General features: G+C 43.5%; 1 protein-coding gene across 1 annotated transcript in view; it reads right to left on the minus strand.

Annotated features, from left to right (window-relative positions):
• Positions 1–243: 243 nt before the first annotated feature.
• Positions 244–21,321, minus strand: part of prkci (protein kinase C, iota) — a 62,020-nt gene continuing 40,942 nt past the window's right edge. Inside the window, exons 6-17 of the mRNA XM_041896794.2 lie at positions 17,114–17,251; positions 16,868–16,931; positions 9,021–9,076; positions 8,713–8,889; positions 8,087–8,271; positions 7,680–7,815; positions 7,436–7,523; positions 7,114–7,239; positions 6,750–6,829; positions 6,148–6,237; positions 3,599–3,714; positions 244–1,738 (exon numbers count right to left, since the gene is read on the minus strand). Coding sequence (XP_041752728.2) covers positions 1,651–1,738; positions 3,599–3,714; positions 6,148–6,237; positions 6,750–6,829; positions 7,114–7,239; positions 7,436–7,523; positions 7,680–7,815; positions 8,087–8,271; positions 8,713–8,889; positions 9,021–9,076; positions 16,868–16,931; positions 17,114–17,251 — 1,344 coding nt within the window. The 3' untranslated portion in view covers positions 244–1,650. The remainder of the gene's footprint in view (positions 1,739–3,598; positions 3,715–6,147; positions 6,238–6,749; positions 6,830–7,113; positions 7,240–7,435; positions 7,524–7,679; positions 7,816–8,086; positions 8,272–8,712; positions 8,890–9,020; positions 9,077–16,867; positions 16,932–17,113; positions 17,252–21,321) is intronic.

Here is a 21,321-nt window from a genome sequence, read left to right on the forward strand (position 1 = left end):
ACAAAATCCCTCCTGAGATGTGTGCAAACCTGGTGGCCAACTACAAGAAACGTCTGACCTCTGATTGCCAAAAAGGGTTTTGCCACCAAAGTCACGTTTTGCAGAGGGATCAAATACTTATTTCCCTCATTAAAATGCAAATCAATTTATAACATTTTTGACATTAGTTTTTCTGGATTTTTTTGTTGTTATTCTGTCTCTCACTGTTCAAATAAATCTACCATTAAAATTACAGACTGATCATGTCTTTGTCAGTGGGCAAACATACAAAATCAGCAGGGGATCAAATACTTTTTTCCCTCACTGTATACTGTACCTTTTTCAACGTACCACCAAGACATCATTAACATCTTCTCTTAAAATTTCTAGAAAATATTTGTTGGTCCTGTGTGAACGATAGATTGCATGGATGGTCTAATGTCTGCATAGACTAATAGGTCCTGTCCCAAATGGCACCCTATTCCTTATATAGTGCGCTACTTTTGACCAGGGCCCATAGGCATCCCTAGACTTAGCTAGTGCTCCAGCCCTACCCTTGTCCTACTTGCCACACAGTCAATTATTCTATTCACAGTTTGGTTGCATCCAAAATGGAACCATATTCCCTTAATAGTGCACTTTTCGTAGTGTAGTATACTTTTGTAGTGCACTTGATAAGACATAGGGTGCCATTTCAGATGTACACTTTGTCAGAATCTACGTTAGTGTTGGTTGGCTGCTGAGGTTCCAGTCAGTCACTACATCCTGTAGCCGTCTCTGTACCAGAGGTTGCCATGACAACTACTGTAAACGTAAACAATAGTGGGCCAACCTATGTGGTTCTGACAGGACACCAGGCTTGAAGACGACGTAACACTTTGGGACATTGGCCATCATACATAGATAACAGCTATTTCATTAAATAAAATGAGAAAAATATATAGATTACTGTTTTGTTTTTAAAAGGCTAGTGTTGTCTTTTTCTTCCTTCCTCTATAAACATGGTGCTGCAACAAAGCTAATAATACAGTGGACATAAATCATTAAATTGTTTTCAACCATGTCCCCCTGGTAATCTGGCTTGGAGCTAAAAGGTCTTGTTGGGAACCACTGGTCTAAACATATATCCATCCTTAATGATTTTTTATATGTACAAATAAAATATCCATCATACACCACCAAGTAGAGAAGAAGAGGAGGGTTAGTTAGTTCTCTGTAGACTGTGTGTCCCTCTTTCCCCTGCCCCTTTGTGTCAAGTAACCTAGGTACCCAAACACCTCCAAGCCTCATTGGTTACTGAGAGCAGGCTCCCTGATGACCAACGAGGAAATCAGTGTGGATTTGATACATGATCCAAAAATAATTAAAGAGAGAAGGTAGATTTTAAGGACTAGTGGTTATACATGGCAGTGTGGCTTCCGTCCAAAATGGCCTCCTATTCCCAAATGCACTACGTAGGGTATAGGGTGCCAATTGGAACGCGGCCACACTATGGGAGATTGGTTTGGCAAGTTAGCATCTAATGTCTGAGAGTCCCGGCGGCTCTCTCTCTCTCCAACAGCAGGGTGCCCGATGGTGATGTCATCGCTGGGTTGTCTGGTAACCATGCAGAGTTAACTAGCAACGTCGTCGTCAAGGAGACACGGCGTGCATCGTCCACTCACACACTCCTCAGACACACTCCTCAGCTGACATCAGGAGAGGGTTGATGTACTCAAACCCTTCGAACTCCGACTGATCGATCTTCTTCACTGCATCACTGCAACACAGACAGGAAACAGTTATAGGGGGGCCATATGACTATATTGATCAGTAAGTAAATCTATTTTCATACCACCACTAACTAATCTAGTAACCTGAACAGGCATCATAAAGCATTGATTTAAAATGATCCATGAAGAATGATGGACAGACGGACAGACAGAACGACAGACTGTATGGGCCCAGGTAAAACTTACACTGAACAAAAATATAAACGCAACATGCAACAATTTCAAAGATTTTACTGAGTTACAGTTCATATAAGGAAAGCACTCATTAGGCCCTAATCTATGGATTTGACATGACTGGGAATACAGATATGCATCTGTTGGTCACAGATACCTTAAAGAAAAAAGTTAGGGGCGTGAATCAGAAAACCAGTCAGTATGTGGTGTGACCACCATTTGCCCTCATGCAACGCGACACATCTCCTTCGCATAGAGTTGATCAGGCAATTGATTGTGGCCTGTGGAAAGTTGTCCCACTCCTCTTCAATGGCTGAGATTAGTTGCTAGATATTGGCAGGAACTGGAACACGCTGTCGTACAGGTCGATCCAGAGCATCCCAAACATGCTCAATTGGTGACATGTCTGGTGAGTATGCAGGCCATGGAAGAACTGGGACATTTTCAGCTTCCAGGAATTGTGTACAGATCCTTGCGACATGGGGCCGTGCATTATCATGCTGAAACACGTGGTCCTCTGTAGCTGAATTGGTAGAGCATGGCGCTTGTAACGCCAGGGTATTGGGTTCGATCCCCGGGACCACCCATACGTAAAAATGTATGCACACATGACTGTAAGTCGCTTTGGATAAAAGCGTCTGCTAAATGGCATATTATATTATATTAAATATGATTATATTATGTGATAGTGGCGGATAAATGGCACGTTAATGGGCCTCAGGATCTCGTCACAGTATCTCTGTACATTCAAATTGCCATCACTAAAATGCAATTGTGTTCACTGTCCGTAGCTTATGCCTGCCCATACCAAACCCCACGGCCACCATGGGGCACTCCGTTCACAATGTTGACATCAGCAAACCGCTCGCCCACACGACTCCATACACACAGTCTGCCATCTGCCCGGTACAGTTGAAACCGGGATTCGTCCGTGAAGAGCACACTTCTCCAAGTGCCAGTGGCCATCAAAGTTGAGCATTTGCCCACTGAAGTCGATTACGACGCCAACCTGCAGTCAGGTCAAGACCCTGGTGAGGACGATGAGCTTCCCTGAGACGGTTTCTGACAGTTTGTGCAGAAATTCTTCCGTTGTGCAAACCCACAGTTTCATCAGCTGTCCAGGTGGCTGGTCTCAGACGACCCTGCAGGAGAAGAAGCTGGATGTGGAGGTCCTGGGCTGGATGTGGAGGTCTGCGGTTGTGAGGCCGGTTGGATGTACTGCCAAATTCTCTAAAACGACATTGGAGGTGGCTTATGGTAGAGAAATTAACATTACATTCTTTAACATTCTTGCAGTCAGTATGCCAACTGCAAGCTCCGTCAAAACTTGAGACATCTGTGGCATTGTGTTGTGTGACAAAACTGCACATTTTAGAGTGGCCTTTTATATTCCCCAGCACAAGTTGCACCTGTGTAATGATCATGCTGTTTAATCAGCTTCTTGATATGCCACACCTGTCAGGTAGATGGATTATCATGGCAAAGGAGAAATGCTCACATACAGTGAAGTAAACAAATTTGGGCACAACATTAAAACAATTTTTGGGATCTTTTATTTCAGCTCATGAAACATGGGACCAACACTATACATGTTTTGTTTCTATTTTTTGTTCAGTATAGTTCGCTATATATGGTGCATTTTGGGACGCATCCTGAGACAGACAGATACTCACTCGTCATCAGGCGTGAGCTGGATAGGCTCGTTGGTGAATTGGGCATCAAAGTTGTCTAGTCCAAACTCTCCTGAGATGTTGGGTTTGAACGGAGGAACCACCTGCTTCTGCTCCATCTGAAACAACACAATGCAACGAGGTCAGACACACACACACACACACACAGCATTGAGGTCAAAGAGACATCCACACATTCAGAAAGTATTCAGACTCCTTGACTTTTTGCACATTTTGTTACATTACAGCCTTATTCTAAAATTGATTAAATATTTTTTTCCCCCTCATCAATCTACACACAATACCCCATAATGACAAAGCGAAAACAGGTTTTTAGAGATTTTTGCTAATTTATTCAAAATAAATATTCAGACCCTGCTATGAGACTCGAAATTGAGATCAGGTGCATCCTGTTTCCATTGATCATTCTTGAGATGTATCTACAAATTGATTGGAGTCCACCTGTGGTAATTGATTGGACATGATTTGGAAAGGCACACACCTGTCTATATAAGGTCCCACAGTTGACAGTGCATGTCAGAGCAAAAACCAAGCCATGAGGTCGAAGGAATTGTCCGTAGAGCTCCGAGACAGGCACAGATCTGGAGAAGGGTACCAAAAAATACTACAGCATTGAAGGTCCCCAAGAACACTGTGGCCTCCATCATTCTTAAAATGGAATAAGATTGGAACCACCAAGACTCTTCCTAGAGCTGGCCGCCCAGCCAAACTGAGCAATCGGGGGAGAAGGGCCTTGGTAAGGGAGGTGACCAAGAACCCGATGGTCACTCTGACAGAGCTCCTCTGTGGAGATGGGAGAACCTTCCAGAAGGACAACCATCTCTGCAGCACTCCACCAATCAGGCCTTTATGGTAGAGTGGCCAGACGGAAGCCACTCCTCAGTAAAAGGCACATGACAGCCTGCTTGGAGTTTGCCAAAAGGCACCTAAAGGACTCAGACCATGAGAAACAAGATTCTCTGGACTGATGAAACCAAGATTGAATGAACTCTTTGGCCTGAATGCCAAGTGTCACGTCTGGAGGAAACCTGGCACCATCCCTACGGTGAAGCATGGTGGTGGCAGCATCATGCTGTGGGGATGTTTTTCAGCGACAGGGACTGGGAGACTAGTCAGGATCGAGGGAAAGATGAACGGAGCAAAGTATAGTGAGATCCTTGATGAAAACCTGCTCCAGAGTGCTCAGGACCTCAGACTGGGGCGAAGTTTCACCTTCCAACAGGACAACGGCCCTAAGCACACAGCCAAAACAACGCAGGAGTGGCTTCGGGACAAGTCTTTGAATGTTCTTTAGTGGCCCAGCCAGAGCCCGGACTTGAACTCGATCGAACATCTCTGGAGAGACCTGAAAATAGCTGTGCAGCGACGCTCCCCATCCAATCTGACAGAGTTTGAGAGGATCTGCAGAGAAGAATGGGAGAAACTCCCCAAATACGACTTACAGTCAACCTAGACCAGCAAGAACCATGTTTCAATGAAATGAGCCTTATTTAAAAACAATAATTAACGTACAAATTCCCCTGAAAATAGTTTACAACCATTTTAAACCACAGAAAAAAAATCCTCTCTCTCGCTCTCTCTCTCTCTCAGCTGTGAGGCAGCCTGTGACTCAGTGGAAACTCCATTGTTAACTCAGACCCCAAACAGACAGGCAGCCTAAAGGGTATTGACCCAGCACTGCCACCCCTGGAGGTAGGGTAGTGCAGGGCAAGGCTGCCTGTTACGTGTGAGGTGAGACTGATGGGAGCGGGAGCCAGCTCAGCAGGGTAACATGATCCCTCCAGACAGCCAGTCAGCAGACAGGGCACACCAAACTGGGAAAAGAGGTCAGGCTGGTCTGGGACTAGATGCCTGTCTGGAGGCCAGCCTGTCTGTATCAGGTTGGAGTCAATTCCTTTTCAATTTGCCCAGCAATAGGACAATAACACGTTTCTGAATTTGAACATTGAGGTTAGCCAAATGCTGCTTATTCTCTGGTTGTGACCCTCTAACTACAACAGAACCACTGTGACCCTGGCCACTTAGTGCTGGCTTGTATAGTCCAGGAATAGGCTTAATCTGGGTCTGGAAAACCTGCCCTTAGAGAACCCATACATCCATGGTTAAATCAAATTGGCCCGTCTGGCTGCCTGGTGGGAAAGGACACTTTCTGGGCTTGTCTAAGGTGATGACCCGCAACTATGACAGACTGTCTGGAGGAGAGATTCACTGTGATCCGCTCTGATTGACCTTCCCTTGTTTACTAGCTTTTTGCTGTTTTCTATTAAACTATGTGGAAAGACAGTATGTGAGTAGATTTGTCTCAAGGTCCGTCGTTCACAGTGTTTAAGTTCATTTTCGTTGGTGAGAATTCTGCTTCTGCTGCTATGTTTGAATGAAAACAATGATCCCCCTGTCTCTGTATATATTGGTCATGATGCTCACCTAAAGACTAGATACAGTAGGAGAGAGATCGACAGAGAGAGTTGCATTAAAGAGAGAGATAGAAGAGGGAGAGAGAGGGCAGCAAGAGATAATAGACAATGACTCACAAGGTCCCAGTCTACGTTTCGGAAGAAGGGATGACCCATGATGTCAGCAAAGCCCGTCTGGGGATGACAGCCTAGCCGCTCCTTAGGTTCCTGGGAAGAGAGAGAGAGGGAGGGAGGAGAGAGGGAGGGATGGAGGGAGGGGGGAGAGAGGGAGAGAGGGAGAGAGGAGAGAGAGAGAGAGAGAGAGAGAGAGAGAGAGGAGGGAGGGAAGGAGGGAGGGAGGGAGGGAGGGGAGAGGAGGGGAAGGAGGGAGGGAGGGAGGGAGGGGAGAGGGAGGGGGAGGGGAGGGAGGGAGGGAGGGGAGGGGAGGGGAGGGAGGGAGGGGAGGGAGGGGAGGGGAGGGGGGAGGGGAGGGAGGAGGGGGAGAGGGGGGAGAGGGAGAGAGGGAGGGAGGGAGGGAGGGAGGGAGGGAGGGAGGGATAGACAATGAGTTCAAGAGCATAGATATGAGACAGACGAGGAGAGAATGAGGGAGAGAGCATTGATAAGGGAGAGGGAGAGAAGGAGGGAAAATAAAGGTTTGTTACATCATGGTCACAGGGCAGTGTGACATGACCTTGTTAGGATTGATCTTCCTGTGTGTGTGTGTGTCTGGTAGTTACCTTGTTGAGGAAGCCCTTGAGAACGCTGGCAGCTTTGACTGACAACGACCGAGGAATCCTGATCTGTTTTTCCAATATTACTACAGAGAGGAGACAGAGGAGATTAGACTTTTTACTTTTCTGAAACGTTGCTCTTTATTGAAACAGCTACTTAGTTAGGACCTAACTAACAAGGAAACAAAGTAATATTTACACACACACACATTATCATCCCAGAGCACTCCCAGGAAGTGAACGAGTGCAAACTCGTTGGAGAGTAGGGTCCTAGAGAATAGGACCCAGCCATCCAGTGTGTCAGCTGATATACAGAGATATGTGTGACTTACTTTGGAAGAGGTAGTTTTAAGTATTGTGTGTGTGTTACCTTGGAAGAGGTAGTCTTCAGTGTTCTGGTCTGGGTTGTCGGAGCTCCCAACGATGTCGAAGGGCGACCGTCCAGCCATCATCTCAAACATCAGCACCCCCAGCGCCCACCAGTCCACACTGAAACCTGAACCCACACAATTGACAGAAAGTCATCTAAATGACTTTACTTTACATTTCAATATAAATACACATAAGAGAACATGCTTGTAGGGTGCAAACAATGATGTGCATGGATATCTATAATGATGTGCATGTAATATGATTGTCTTCTGCTTCTGAATCTGAGGCAAATGTGCATTATTTGTAGCAGACAGTCTTACCGTAGTCCTCTCCTCTTAGTATCTCAGGGGCGATGTAGTTGGGGGTTCCACAGAATGTACTGGTGGTGTCTCCCGGCCTCAAGCCCTCCTGGAGAGCACAGCAGTCAGCACACGCGTCTCACAACGTAGAGGCATAAACACACACACACGTCAGCACACAAACACAAAAAGATACACACACAGTACACAGACAGACAGAAACACACAGGCATAAGCACACCCAGGGTCAGACCCAGACACCCACCTTGCACATGCCATAGTCAGTGAGTTTGATGTGCCCTTCAGACTCCAGCAGCACGTTGTCCAGTTTGAGGTCTCTGTAGATGATGCCTCTCTCATGGAGGTAGTTCAATGCCAAGCTGATTTCTGCTGAGTAAAACCTGACAGAGAAAGAGATGGAAAATAATTGGTCAAGACTCAAGCCACACACCCAGATACATCACCGTCTAAGAGCTACACAACTAATCACCAAGCTCTTCATTAGTTGAATCAGGGTCGTGTTCATTAGACACCAAACGGAAGAAAATGTGCCGAAAGGAAGGGACTACCAGGACTTGTCCAATAAGAAACGCTCATTTTCAATAGCAAAAGGTTCTGTTGCGTAACCTAGTGAACATAACCCAAGTGTAGCTATGACATCATTGTTCAAACCTGGCGTGTTCCTCGGGTAGCTTCCTCTGTCTCTGCATGTGGAACATCAGGTCTCCTCCGTTAACATACTCTATGACAAAGAACAGTCTGCTCTCAGTCTGGAAACAGGAGTGTAGCCCCACTAGGAAGGGGTGGTTGGACGCCTGCTCAAACACGTGCTTCTCTGTCTGGACCCAGTCAATGTCCTACAACACAGGGAATAACACACACAGGATGCATTTGGAAATCCAGCACACTTGAAATCATATCAAACACTTGCTAAATAAGCAGACATAACCAGTCAGCCATCTGATGAGGACAGACAGACGGACAGAGTGAAAGAGTGGATGTGACAGATCTCTATTGACGGACAGATAGAAATAGGTCTGGACAGAGCAGCCTTAAACAGACAAAATGGACGTGAGGAGAGTGAAAATGTCTGAAAACACAGTGAGTGGTTCTGCTGACAGGCTTCTATTGACGAACAGGTAACAATAGGTCAAGACAGAGCAGCCTCTCAGACAGACAGAGGAGAGATGGCACAGATGATTGATCAGGTAGTGTCTGTCAACGTGTCAGACCAAGTGTGTGTGTTTCTTGAGTGTGTGTGTGTGTGTGTGTGTGTGAGTGCATCTGTGTACGTTTACCTCATCGTCGTTGACCAGCTCCTTCTTGACGACCTTCATGGCGTAGATCCTCTCAGTCTTCTTGAGTCGGACAAGCAGGACCTTAGCATAGCTGCCCCGCCCGATCACCCTCAGCAGGTCAAAGTCCACCAGACCCAGACTGGACGCTGACTTCCCTGTGTCTCTGCTGCTGCGCGCCTAGAGGACAGAGAGGTGGACAGAAATAGGAATGAGACAAAAAGACAGGTTGCCATCACTCTCCCTCGCCACAACTTTGGCAACAAACACACTTCTCTCACTCATACACAATCTCAGTCCATCTTCCTCACCTCTTTCTCTTCTCCATTGTAGTTTAGACTCTCACTGGAATCTTTGTTCTGAGGACCTGAGAGAGAGAGTGACAGAGAGAGAGATAGATAGGGAGAGAAAGAAAGCAAGAGCAGTCACATATCCTCCTAGACACTAGAGGGCAGACCTGCCAACATTGAATAACTTTTATGAGTACCACTTCAGCGGTACCCCCGGCCCCGACGACGGTGCGCGACATCCACACCGCACCTTTTATAGCCTAATGATGTTGGCAGAAAACTGCCTCAGTAGGAATGGTAGGCTATAGACTTATGGGTATTTGGTAATTGGCTGCTCTTCAATTTAAATGTGAAAATCAGGGCTCTCCCTAGGATTTTCTGACAAGGTGGTGCTGATGTAGGCCTAAGGTTGGGTAGGGGGGAGATCTGGAGGGGGTCAGTCAACTTTCCCCTAAGGAAGTTGGAGCATTTTTCATTTTAGAAAAACCTGTAACTGCCATTTCCTGAAACCAAGAGTCTTAAATTATATCAAACAATCTAGCCAACACAGAAGTCTTGTTTGATCCAAAATGAAATTGAGGTGGTCTCAATGACACTTTCAAAATGTTCTAGGTTCAATTTGGAGTAATGATTATTCTAATTATTAAGTGTCTTTATGTGGATAGTCTAGTGTTTGTTTCTGAATAATTCAATTACTGGATGCCATGTCGTAGTAGTCTAGCTTACTGTAGGCTATTTGGATTATGAAACTGAACTAGGCCTATATGAGCTGACTACTAGACACCCTTAGCGGAAAGCGGATGTTGCCGGTTTTCAGGGATACAGTATTTTCATCCCCACTTCCGTTTCCCCTGAAAAACGGAAGTGGAGACTCCGCTCTGGCGTCCATCTACGCCTGCTACGTTAGGTTAACTCCTAGGCTACCATTCATTCAACATGCCTTGTCATTGGTGAACTGACGATTATCAAATCATTAGCAGCCTACTGTTGACACAGCTATATGAATAACTGATTAATTAACATACGCCTACTAATCTTTAACAGTCTAACATAACTTTCTGTGAACGACTGTATTAGCGGAACAGCTCTCTCTGCCATGTCTGTTTCCATCCACGCAGTAACACGCACTGAACTACTGCAACACCGTACATGTTTCCTTGTTCGTCAATGTGCTCGTGCTTACTACCGTTGCGGAGATCAAAGCACGTGTGGGCAAGAAAGTGTTATTTCTTAGTTGACTAAACGCTGTAGCTACAGTGGCTTCAGAAAGTATTTGCATCCCTTGACTTTTTACACATTTTGTTGTGTTACAGCCTGACATTTTAATGGATTCAATTGATATTTGTCATCACTGGCCTACACACAATACCCCATAATGTCAGTGGAATTATGTTTTTAGATTTAAAAAAATATGAATAAAAAATAAATGTAAAACTGAAATGTCTTTAGTCAATTAGCCCTTTGTTATGGCGAGCCTAAATACAGTGGGGAGAACAAGTATTTGATACAGTGCCGATTTTGCAGGTTTTCCTACTTACAAAGCATGTAGAGGTCTGTAATTTTTATCATAGGTACACTTCAACTGTGAGAGACGGAATCTAAAACAAAAATCCAGAAAATCACATTGTATGATTTTTAAGTAATTTAAGTAAACTGCACGTTCTGCCCTTATTCACAGATTCGTTTTTTTTCCAGCTGAGACAGCTTTACATATTAATGATACAAAGTAAACAACCTACAAATATGTCTGACGGCGAAATACTTGCGAGTGATTTGATGGTGCAGTTGTGGCAATTGCGCTCCAATGCCGCAAAAGAGAACAAGGAGCAGTTCGTTTGATTTTGCGACCACAGGGATTTTGCTGCCCACATAAACTCAGGTGTCCAAAAAAATAAAAAAATATCCTAAACAAAATTGGAGACGCACCCCGTTCCAGCTGGGCCAAATGGACAGTTATCTAACTAGAAAGTAGCTACTTTACTTTATTGAATGATCGCTTGTCATAAACCTCTATGAGTGGGACGGTTAGTGGGTTTACATTCACATTAACCCAAAACACTACATAGCATACAGTGGGGGAAAAAAAGTATTTAGTCAGCCACCAATTGTGCAAGTTCTCCCACTTAAAAAGATGAGAGAGGCCTGTAATTTTCATCATAGGTACACGTCAACTATGACAGACAAAATGAGATAAAAAATCCAGAAAATCACATTGTAGGATTTTTTATGAATTTATTTGCAAATTATGGTGGAAAATAAGTATTTGGTCAATAACAAAAGTTTCTCAATACTTTGTTATATACCCTTTGTTGGCAATGACACAGGTCAAACATTTTCTGTAAGTCTTCACAAGGTTTTCACACACTGTTGCTGGTATTTTGGCCCATTTCTCCATGCAGATCTCCTCTAGAGCAGTGATGTTTTGGGGCTGTCGCTGGGCAACACGGACTTTCAACTCCCTCCAAAGATTTTCTATGGGGTTGAGATCTGGAGACTGGCTAGGCCACTCCAGGACCTTGAAATGCTTCTTACGAAGCCACTCCTTCGTTGCCCGGGCGGTGTGTTTGGGATCATTGTCATGCTGAAAGACCCAGCCACGTTTCATCTTCAATGCCCTTGCTGATGGAAGGAGGTTTTCACTCAAAATCTCACGATACATGGCCCCATTCATTCTTTCCTTTACACAGATCAGTCGTCCTGGTCCCTTTGCAGAAAAACAGCCCCAAAGCATGATGTTTCCACCCCCATGCTTCACAGTAGGTATGGTGTTCTTTGGATGCAACTCAGCATTCTTTGTCCTCCAAACACGACGAGTTGAGTTTTTACCAAAAAGTTCTATTTTGGTTTCATCTGACCATATGACATTCTCCCAATCCTCTTCTGGATCATCCAAATGCACTCTAGCAAACTTCAGCCGGGCCTGGACATGTACTGGCTTAAGCAGGGGGACACGTCTGGCACTGCAGGATTTGAGTCCCTGGCGGCGTAGTGTGTTACTGATGGTAGGCTTTGTTACTTTGGTCCCAGCTCTCTGCAGGTCATTCACTAGGTCCCCCCCATGTGGTTCTGGGATTTTTGCTCACCGTTCTTGTGATCATTTTGACCCCACGGGGTGAGATCTTGCGTGGAGATTATCAGTGATCTTGTATGTCTTCCATTTCCTAATAATTGCTCCCACAGTTGATTTCTTCAAACCAAGCTGCTTACCTATTGCAGATTCAGTCTTCCCAGCCTGGTGCAGGTCTACAATTTTGTTTCTGGTGTCCTTTGACAGCTCTTTGGTCTTGGCCATAGTGGAGTTTGGAGTGTGACTGTTTGAGGTTGTGGACAGGTGTTTTTTATACTGATAACAAGTTCAAACAGGTGCCATTAATACAGGTAACGAGTGGAGGACAGAGGAGCCTCTTAAAGAAGAAGTTACAGGTCAGTGAGAGCCAGAAATCTTGCTTGTTTGTAAGTGACCAAATACTTATTTTCCACCATAATTTGCAAATAAATTCATTAAAAATCCTACAATGTGATTTTCTGGATTTTTTTCTCTCAATTTGTCTGTCATAGTTGACGTGTACCTATGATGAAAATTACAGGCCTCTCATCTTTTTAAGTGGGAGAACTTGCACAATTGGTGGCTGACTAAATACTTTTTTCCCCCACTGTATGTTTACTTATCACAATGTTTTGGGGATATTCTATTCTGCAATGTAAGGTGAGAAAGTCTACTGTCTCTCAACCTCCCCATCATAAATACATATGGCACATATGCTAACCCAGGGGTTCCCACGACCCCATTTGATATATGAAAAATTTTGCGACCCCACCCATGTGAAAACAGCCAATGTTTACTTTTTTATTTGGGGCTATGGCATTCAATTGAAAAACATTTTAACAGTATTTCTGATTGTCTTCAACTCACCATCACATCCTTTGAATGTGGGGCAGTCAATCGCAAATTAGTTTGACAATGTCTTATCTCACCACCACTAATGAATGGGGGTGCTTGATGCATGTCGTGTAGTAGCTTCTCAAAGTCTGGGGGCGTGGTCGACAGTGCACACCTCATCTCTGCGGTCACATCCAACCTGGATCGATATTTGGTTTTAATGCAGACGAGAGCACTGAATCCAACTTCACACATATGAGATGGCGAAGGGTAGCCTACCATGAGTTTTATGGTGCTTTCAAGACAACTGCGAACTCTGAAAAATTTGAGGTCAAATCATGATGTCAGTGATCTTTAGGTCGTAAAGTCAGAGCTATAGAAAGATGCCAGAGTTCCCGAGTTGGATGAACGTTCAAAACGATCTTTCCCAGTCGGAGTTCGTTTCTTTCCAAGTTCCCAGTTGTCTTGAACACACTGAAGTCTGAGATTTCCGAGTTCCCAGTTCCCAGTTGTTTGAATGTGGCATTAATGCTCAGAGGAAGATGGCAGGGTATTCCCTTTGAGTCAAGAACCAAAACTCCTCCGTAGTGACCGTGAATGCATTGTCTGCAGCATTTGGTCACATGACAGCTCGATCAGCTGTTCGATTTCACTTACCGGCATTTCAACTGAGCAGGATCACAGTCAAACGGATTGGGAATTAGGTCCGTCCAAAGTGCTCTTCCAAGCGTTGTAGGTGAGAAGTCACTTTTTTTTTTACATCCATTGCGAATGACAACAGTTCCTCTCTCAATTAGAAATATATTTTCAACACTCCCCCTCGATAACCACCAAGCCTCTGTATGAAATAAAACATTGTCATGCTCTGATACCACATCTCCACATAGTTTTGCGAACAGGCGTGCACGCAGTGGATGTGGTTTGATGTAGTTTACAATCGAAGTTACCTGCTGCAGTATATCTCAGAGTTCTGTACTCAGCTCTTTTGCCGCCAGTTGCTCTCGGTGTATCATACAATGCGTCCATATGGCAGAGGGAGACACATTCATAACTAGAGCGCAGAGGCCTGCCCTCCATCCCGTGATAGATAGAGCCCAATCTGTGCAAAAGCCCACCATTCGATCCCATATGGAATCTGTTTTTTGTCAATATAGCCACGCAGCACACTGAACATCCCATATGTTGTTTCATGCTCGGGAATCGTGAGACAGAACAATATGTCCTCGTGAATAGCATCCCCCGACATGTATAGCTTAACAAAAGTCAATGCATGGGCATCTCTGCCCTCACAGCTAAAGTCCATTTGGAGAGCATAAGCTGAGGAATTTAAGTCATTCAGTCAGAGTTTCCGCTTGTTTGCTAGCAATAGCATAAATTATTTGTTTGACAGTGTTGTCTGACAAAGGTATTGATGTGAGTTTGTACCCCTGCTTTCCTACACATTGTTTTCACCGGTTGGCCGGTAATATCAAAGTCTCTGCAATAGTGTATGGTTTCATAGCGTAGCAGGTCTAGCCATTCACTGTGAGAGTTCAGCGGTCAAATGAGGCCTTTTCCCATGATCTAAGGGCACTCTCTGGTTGAATTTAATATTTTAGATTTGAATCACTTTCAGTTCGATTTTTAAGTTTAACCACATTATACAAAGACGATATTATAATATACATTATTTTTTTGTATATACAGTACCAGTCAAAAGTTTGGACACACCTACTCATTCCAGGGTTCTTCTTTATTTTTACTATTTTCTACATTGTAGAGTAATAGTGAAGACATCAAAACTATGAAATAACACATCTGGAATCATGTAGAAAACAAAAAAGTGTTAAACAAATCAAAATATATTTGATATATTTGAGATTCTTCAAATAGCCACCCTTTGCCTTGATGACAGCTTTGCACACTCTTGGCATTCTCTCAACCAGCTCCATGAGGTAGTCACCTGGAATGCATTTCAATTAACAGGTGTGCATTGTTAAAAGTTAATTTGTGGAATTTATTTCCTTCTTAATGCGTTTGAGCCAATCAGTTGTGTTGTGACGAGGTAGGGGGGGTATACAGAAGATAGCCCGATTTGGTAAAAGACCAAGTCCATATTATGGCAAGAACAGCTCAAATAAGCAAAGAGAAACGACAGTCCATCATTACTTTAAGACATGAAGGTCAGTCAATACAGAACATTTCAAGAACTTTTAAAGTTTCTTCAAGTGCAGTCACAAAAACCATCAAGCGCTATGATGAAACTTAACTCTGCTGCAGAGGATAAGTTCATTAGAGTTACCAGCCTCAGATATTGCAGCCCAAATAACTGCTTTACAGAGTTCAAGTAACAGACACATCTCAACATCAACTGTTCAGAGGGGACTGTGTGAATCAGGCCTTCATGGTTGAATTGCTGCAAAGAAATCACTACTAAAGGACACCAATAAGAAGAAGAGACCTGCTTGGGCCAAGAAACACAAGAAATTGACATTAGACCGGTGGAAATTTATCCTTTGGTCTGGAGTCCAAATTGGAGATTTTTGGTTCCAACCGCTGTGTCTTTGTGAGACGTGGTGTGGGTGAACGGATGATCTTTGCATGTGTATTTCCCACCGTAAAGCATGGAGGAGGTGGTGTTATGGTGTGGGGGTGCTTTGCTGGTGACACTGTCTGTGATTTATTTAGAATTCAAGGCACACTTAACCAGCATGGTTACCACAGCATTCTACAGCGATACGCCATCCCATCTGGTTTGGGTTAATGGGACTATCATTTGTCTTTCAACAGGACAATGACCCAACACACCTCCAGGCTGTGTAAGGGCTATTTTAACAAGAAGGAGAGTGATGGAGTGCTGCATCAGATGACCTGGCCTCCACAATCCCCCGACCTCAACCCAATTGAGATGGTTTGGGATGAGTCGGACCGCAGAGTGAAGGAAAAGCAGCCAACAAGTGCTCAGCATATGTGGGAACTCCTTCAAGACTGTTGGAAAAGCATTCCAGGTGAAGCTGGTTGAGAGAATGCCAAGAGTGCGCAAAGCTGTCATCAAGGCAAAGGGTGGCTATTTGAAGATTCTCAAATATAAAATATACTTCGATTTGTTTAACACTTTTTTGTTTGCTACATGTGTGCTATTTCATAGTTTTGATGTCTTCACTATTATTCTACAATGTAAAAATAAAGAAAAACCCTAGAATGAGTAGGTGTGTCCAACCTTTTGACTGGTAGTGTAATATTTTGTCTTTCTCTCAGGATTTTGGAAATTCTCCCACGACCCAATTTCATATCAGGCAACCCCACATGGGGTCTCGACCCCTAGTTTGGGAACCGCTGTGCTAACCTGTAGAGCACCTAGGCCTATATGGTGTAATGGTAACACAATAAGAACACCTCGAACGTCAAGAATCAGGCTAGGCTACATACCTCCGCGCGCTTGCTTTGTCGCGTTCTCTTCTTAAACGCGCCTTTGCATTTTGGCACTGCGCCAGATCCAGTCAACAGCTGTATCTTTAAGTATCCTTTCTGTCCCCAAAATGTCCTTGTTCATATGTATCGTCGCATGCTACACACACGCAGCGATGAAAAGTTGGCTGTTGTAGTATTTACAGTGAAAACAATGAAATTCCTAGCAACTTAACGAGTCACATGATCTGTTTTTGCAGCCGTTTCAATACAGCACTATAGGGAGAAAGGGGGGGAGATGGCAAACTCCACTGAACTAGTTTCAATGTATGGAATCAATTGAGAATTTCTGGATTTTGGGTAAACTTCTCCTTTAAACCTTCTAATTCAGTCAGCCACCAGTAGAGCACCTGACAGGACTTAAGGCTGTCTTAGTCCTACTGGATCCAGCTTAGTGACGGAGGTCTGGGGACACGGTCTAAAGAAATAATTAATTTCGTCAAAATGACTGATTGTTTATGAGGATCCATCTTAGCCTACCAGGGCTAGTTTTCCTTAAAAAGGCAGTGTGTGTGAGAGAGAGTGTGAGCGTATGTGTTACCTGGCTGTTCAGATTGGTCTAATGGAGTGATGGAGGCCCCCCTATCAGGCCCCATGATAGGCTCCTAAAAAGAGAGCGAGAGAGAGAAAGAGGACATGTTGAGAAATATTGTGTGTCAGTCCTTTCTTAATGAAAATACAATGTGTAGGGCCAGGAGTTTTTCCGGGTCAGGTCATGTGAAAAGACCAGGGTAAAACTCTGGGCACTAAGTATAAGAGGCGGCACTGACCACTCCCTGTTCCTCACCTGTATCATCTGTCGGCCACACTCCACGGTGACCAGTTTGTGACACTTCTTGTGGACCAGCAGTTTGCAGTTGATGCATTTGTAACCCTGTCGCCCCAGACCCCAGATACGGTCTGTGCAGATGGCGCAGTGAGCTCTCTGGAAGACAAAGAAAACACACCTTTAGAGAGAAAGAGAGAGGTGACGAAAGAGAGAGGAATAGAGAGAGGGATATAGAGGGAAACTGTTAGATTAATTTGTATTTTAAGAATAATGACTAAAGGATTTCACCCCAAATACAGTATAAATGTGTAAACTGTGTTAGAATTATCAACCCACTAACAGAGGGGGGCGGGACTAAACATTCCAGGGTGAAGGAGAAAGGTGGAAACTGTTTAAGAAAGCCTATGTGTGTATGGGTTTTGGCACCAGAGCTCTCCATGAATAAAAATACAGATCATTCTTGCTGGTTGTGGACCTTGAATCATTTATGATTAAAACCAGAGCCTTACAACCTCTGGTAATGATTCAAGCTTAGGGTGAATTAGAGATAGAAATTCTCTTAACAGAAACAGAGAGTTAAAAAGTGAGGAAGAGAAAGAGCGAAGGATAGAGAAGAGAGAGAAAGAGGTGAAGGAAGAGAGGAAATGTAAAATAGATGGATACAGTGCACTCTAAAAATGAGGGGTTCAACAAGGGTCCTTCTAAGATCCTCAAAGTTCTTTGACGAACCTTATGGTTCTTGGAACTGAAAATGGCCCCCAAAAGGTTCTTCCAAGAACCCCATAGGAGGTGGGATTCATCGAGGAACCTCCTTAGTTGGTGGGGGTTCTTGCAGGAACCTAACTGCCCAACTGAAACATTTGAATTTGAAAGAACAGCAGGTGCAGGCACTTAACTGAAAAATGTTAAGAGCTCCTTAATTTAAGGTAAGGTTTGTCCCATGTATGATCTAAATTCATATTGTTTTATGATACCATCCATCTTTTCATTTTTGCGCAAATCTTTCTAAAACAGAAAATGGACACAATTCAATGGATATCAATCAACAAAGAGGTAAGAATATGTAGGCTATAAAAATATGTTGAAGGCTAGCTGTATTGGATGCAGATGACTGAACTGCTCACTTTTGTGTCTGTAGGTATACAGACGAGGAGGCATACAAAGGGTATGTCAATTGGTATTGGTATGTTATGCTGATCACATTTACCATCCTCCTCCCTTACCTCTTCAATGAATATCCCATAGGCCTCTACATTATGGACAAGGTATGTGTATAAAAACCATTATCAAAACAGTTTATTTTTTCATTCACATTCACCACAAAAACCAAGATATGAATTATGTCGTGTGCATGTGTTGTTAATTATCTGTATAATTTTAAAAAAATGGATTCACAGACTTTACCCTCCCTACACCTCTGATGAATATAACAAAAAAAGAAACAACGCCAAGAATTAATAAATAAATGTACTAAAACAATAACTTCAAAAACAGTCCATTCATCACTGGATTTCTTTGCTGTGCGGGAAAAGGATTTCATCCATCGTGCCTGGTCGCAAGCTCGCAGCTGGCTTCTCTCTGAAACCACACATCCATCTGAAGGTGATGCTTTATCCATTGGAACCACACAATTACAAGGTGGACAGTAGGCCTCTTGAAGCTATAGAGGAAATCAACAAGATCCACAAGTATTCTTTCACAATAGCTGGCCTTATGTTATCTGCAGTGTTGAGCTGCACTGTCCCACTCCGTGGTGGATAACATCCACTCTTTGTTTATGCAATGGGCTGTAAGGCACAAGTATCATATTTTTCAAAAATCATCAGTCCACGTCAAGTGTAATTGAGCCATTGTATTTACCCAAGTTCTCGCTCAACTTTTTTTTGCCTGATGCAGGACTCTAGTGCGATAGGAGAGACTGACAAACATTCACACCTCCCTTAATTTACAAAAGGATAGTCTAATAGCTTGGCTAGGTGTGAAAAATCCCCCAATTTGTACCACAGTTTAGACTACAGATAGATGCTGCGGTCAGTCAGAGTTAAGTCCTATTGTAAAGTGTAGCCTAATGGCCAAAATAGGGCAAACTTGCAACGTATTCGAGGCTTAAGTACTCTAAAGTTTTACATTTCTAACTCAATATCACAGACGAGATTTGCCCTAACGAAAAATTCATCAACCTCTACATACATATTAATTTACTTTAATCCACCTAATTCAAACGAAATTAGCTGTAGTACGAGGAGAGACTGCATGCTAAAGACAATCAGAAAGAATGTGTCTTTAACCCTGCATTATAATATAACTTATTTTGAACGAAAGCCAGGAATGAGTGACTCACTCAGCCCTATGCTGTTCCTGCTTCTGTTGTCTATGAGTGTTTGCTTAATATCCTACTCATTCTGTGATCACCAAGCCTCATGCAACTGCAAAATGTTGGAAAAAGCAATTTCACAAATCTGGCTGTTTTTAAAAACTTTGCTATGCTGTATTAAAGGCTTTACTTTTTTTCTTCTTCATTAGAACAGACTCTCTGGTATTACTTTATTCAGTATTGTTAACACTGTTAGAAACTGGCAGATAAAATATATTGTAATCTAACAGCACCTGTTTGTCATGCAACAGTATCTCCTCTTGCACTTTTGACAATGATTTTACATGAGGCCTAATTCACATGTTATCCCTAAAACACTAGGCTAATAAATAATCACATTTTTCCTTTTGATTATTTAATTAACCTATATCATGTTATTTCAAGTTATCCATTTGGAGCAAAAGCGATTTGGAGTTATTGAACGGGAGTGGCAAAATGTATTACAATTGAATTTGAATGAACTGAATGATGAGGATGAAGAAGAGAGTGATTGAATTTAGATCAATAGTGTACGAATTGCTCTTCCTCTGTCCCACGTGCACAATCAAAAAGACACTTTTTTTGTTTCTACTTTGTCAGAAGCTGTAACTGGACTGTTGTTACTGTAAGAGTTGTATTCTAAGAAACGAAAATGGTCTGTTATATTCCATTATATTCTTAAAATATATGTGTTGACTGCTAAATTAACAACTTGATGGCGAAGGTTTAGACATTTTTGCAAATGAAAAATAAATAAAAAACTGAAATATCTTATTTACATAAGTATTCAGACCCTTTGCTAAGAGACTATAAATTGAGCTAAGGTGCATCCTGTTTCCATTGATCATCCTTGAGATGTTTATACATCTTGATTAGAGTCCACCTGTGGTAAATTTAACTGATTGGACATGATTTGGAAAGGCACACACCTGTCTATATAAGATCCCACAGTTGACAGTGCATGTCAGAGCTAAAACCAAGCCACGAGGTTGAAGGAATTGTCCATAGAGCTCAGAGACAGGATTGTGTCAAGAAACAGATCTAGGGAAGGGTACCAAAAAATTTCTGAAGCATTGAAGGTCCCCAAGAACACAGTGGCCTCCATCATTCTTAAATGGAAGAAGTTTGGAACCACCAAGACTCTTCCTAGAGCTGGCCGCCCGGCCAAACTGAGCAATCGGGGGAGAAGGGCCTTGGTCAGGGAGGTGATCAAGAACCCGATGGTCACTCTGACAGCACTCCAGTGTTCCTCTGTGGAGATAGGAGAACCTTCCAGAAGGACAACCATCTCAGCAGCACTCCACCAATCAGGCCTTTATGGTAGAGTGGCCAGATGGAAGCCACTCCTCAGTAAAAAGGCACATGACAGCCTGCTTGGAGTTTGCCAAAAGGCACCTAAAGACTCTCAGACCATGAAAAACAAGATTCTCTGGTCTGATGAAACCAAGACTGAACTCTTTGGCCTGAATGCCAAGCGTCATGTCTGGAGGAAATCTGGCACCATCCCTACGGTGAAGCATGGTGGTGGCAGCATCATGCTGTGGGGATGTTTTTCAGTGGCAGGGACTGGGAGACTAGTCAGGATCAAGGGAAAGATGAACGGAGCAAAGTACAGAGAGATCCTTGATGAAAACCTGCTCCAGAGTGCTCAGGACCTCAGACTGGGGCGAAGATTCACCTTCCAACAGGACAACGACCCTAAACACACAGCCAAGACAATGCAGAAGTGGCTTCGGGACAAGTCTTAGAATGTCCTTGAGTGGCCCAGCCAGAGCCCGGACTTAAACCCAATCGAACATCTCTGGAGAGACCTGAAAATAGCTGTGCAGCGACGCACCCCATCCAACCTGACAGAGCTTGAGAGGATCTGCAG

The sequence above is a fragment of the Coregonus clupeaformis genome, chromosome 14 (genome assembly GCF_020615455.1).
Source record: "Coregonus clupeaformis isolate EN_2021a chromosome 14, ASM2061545v1, whole genome shotgun sequence".
Lineage (NCBI taxonomy): Eukaryota > Metazoa > Chordata > Actinopteri > Salmoniformes > Salmonidae > Coregonus > Coregonus clupeaformis.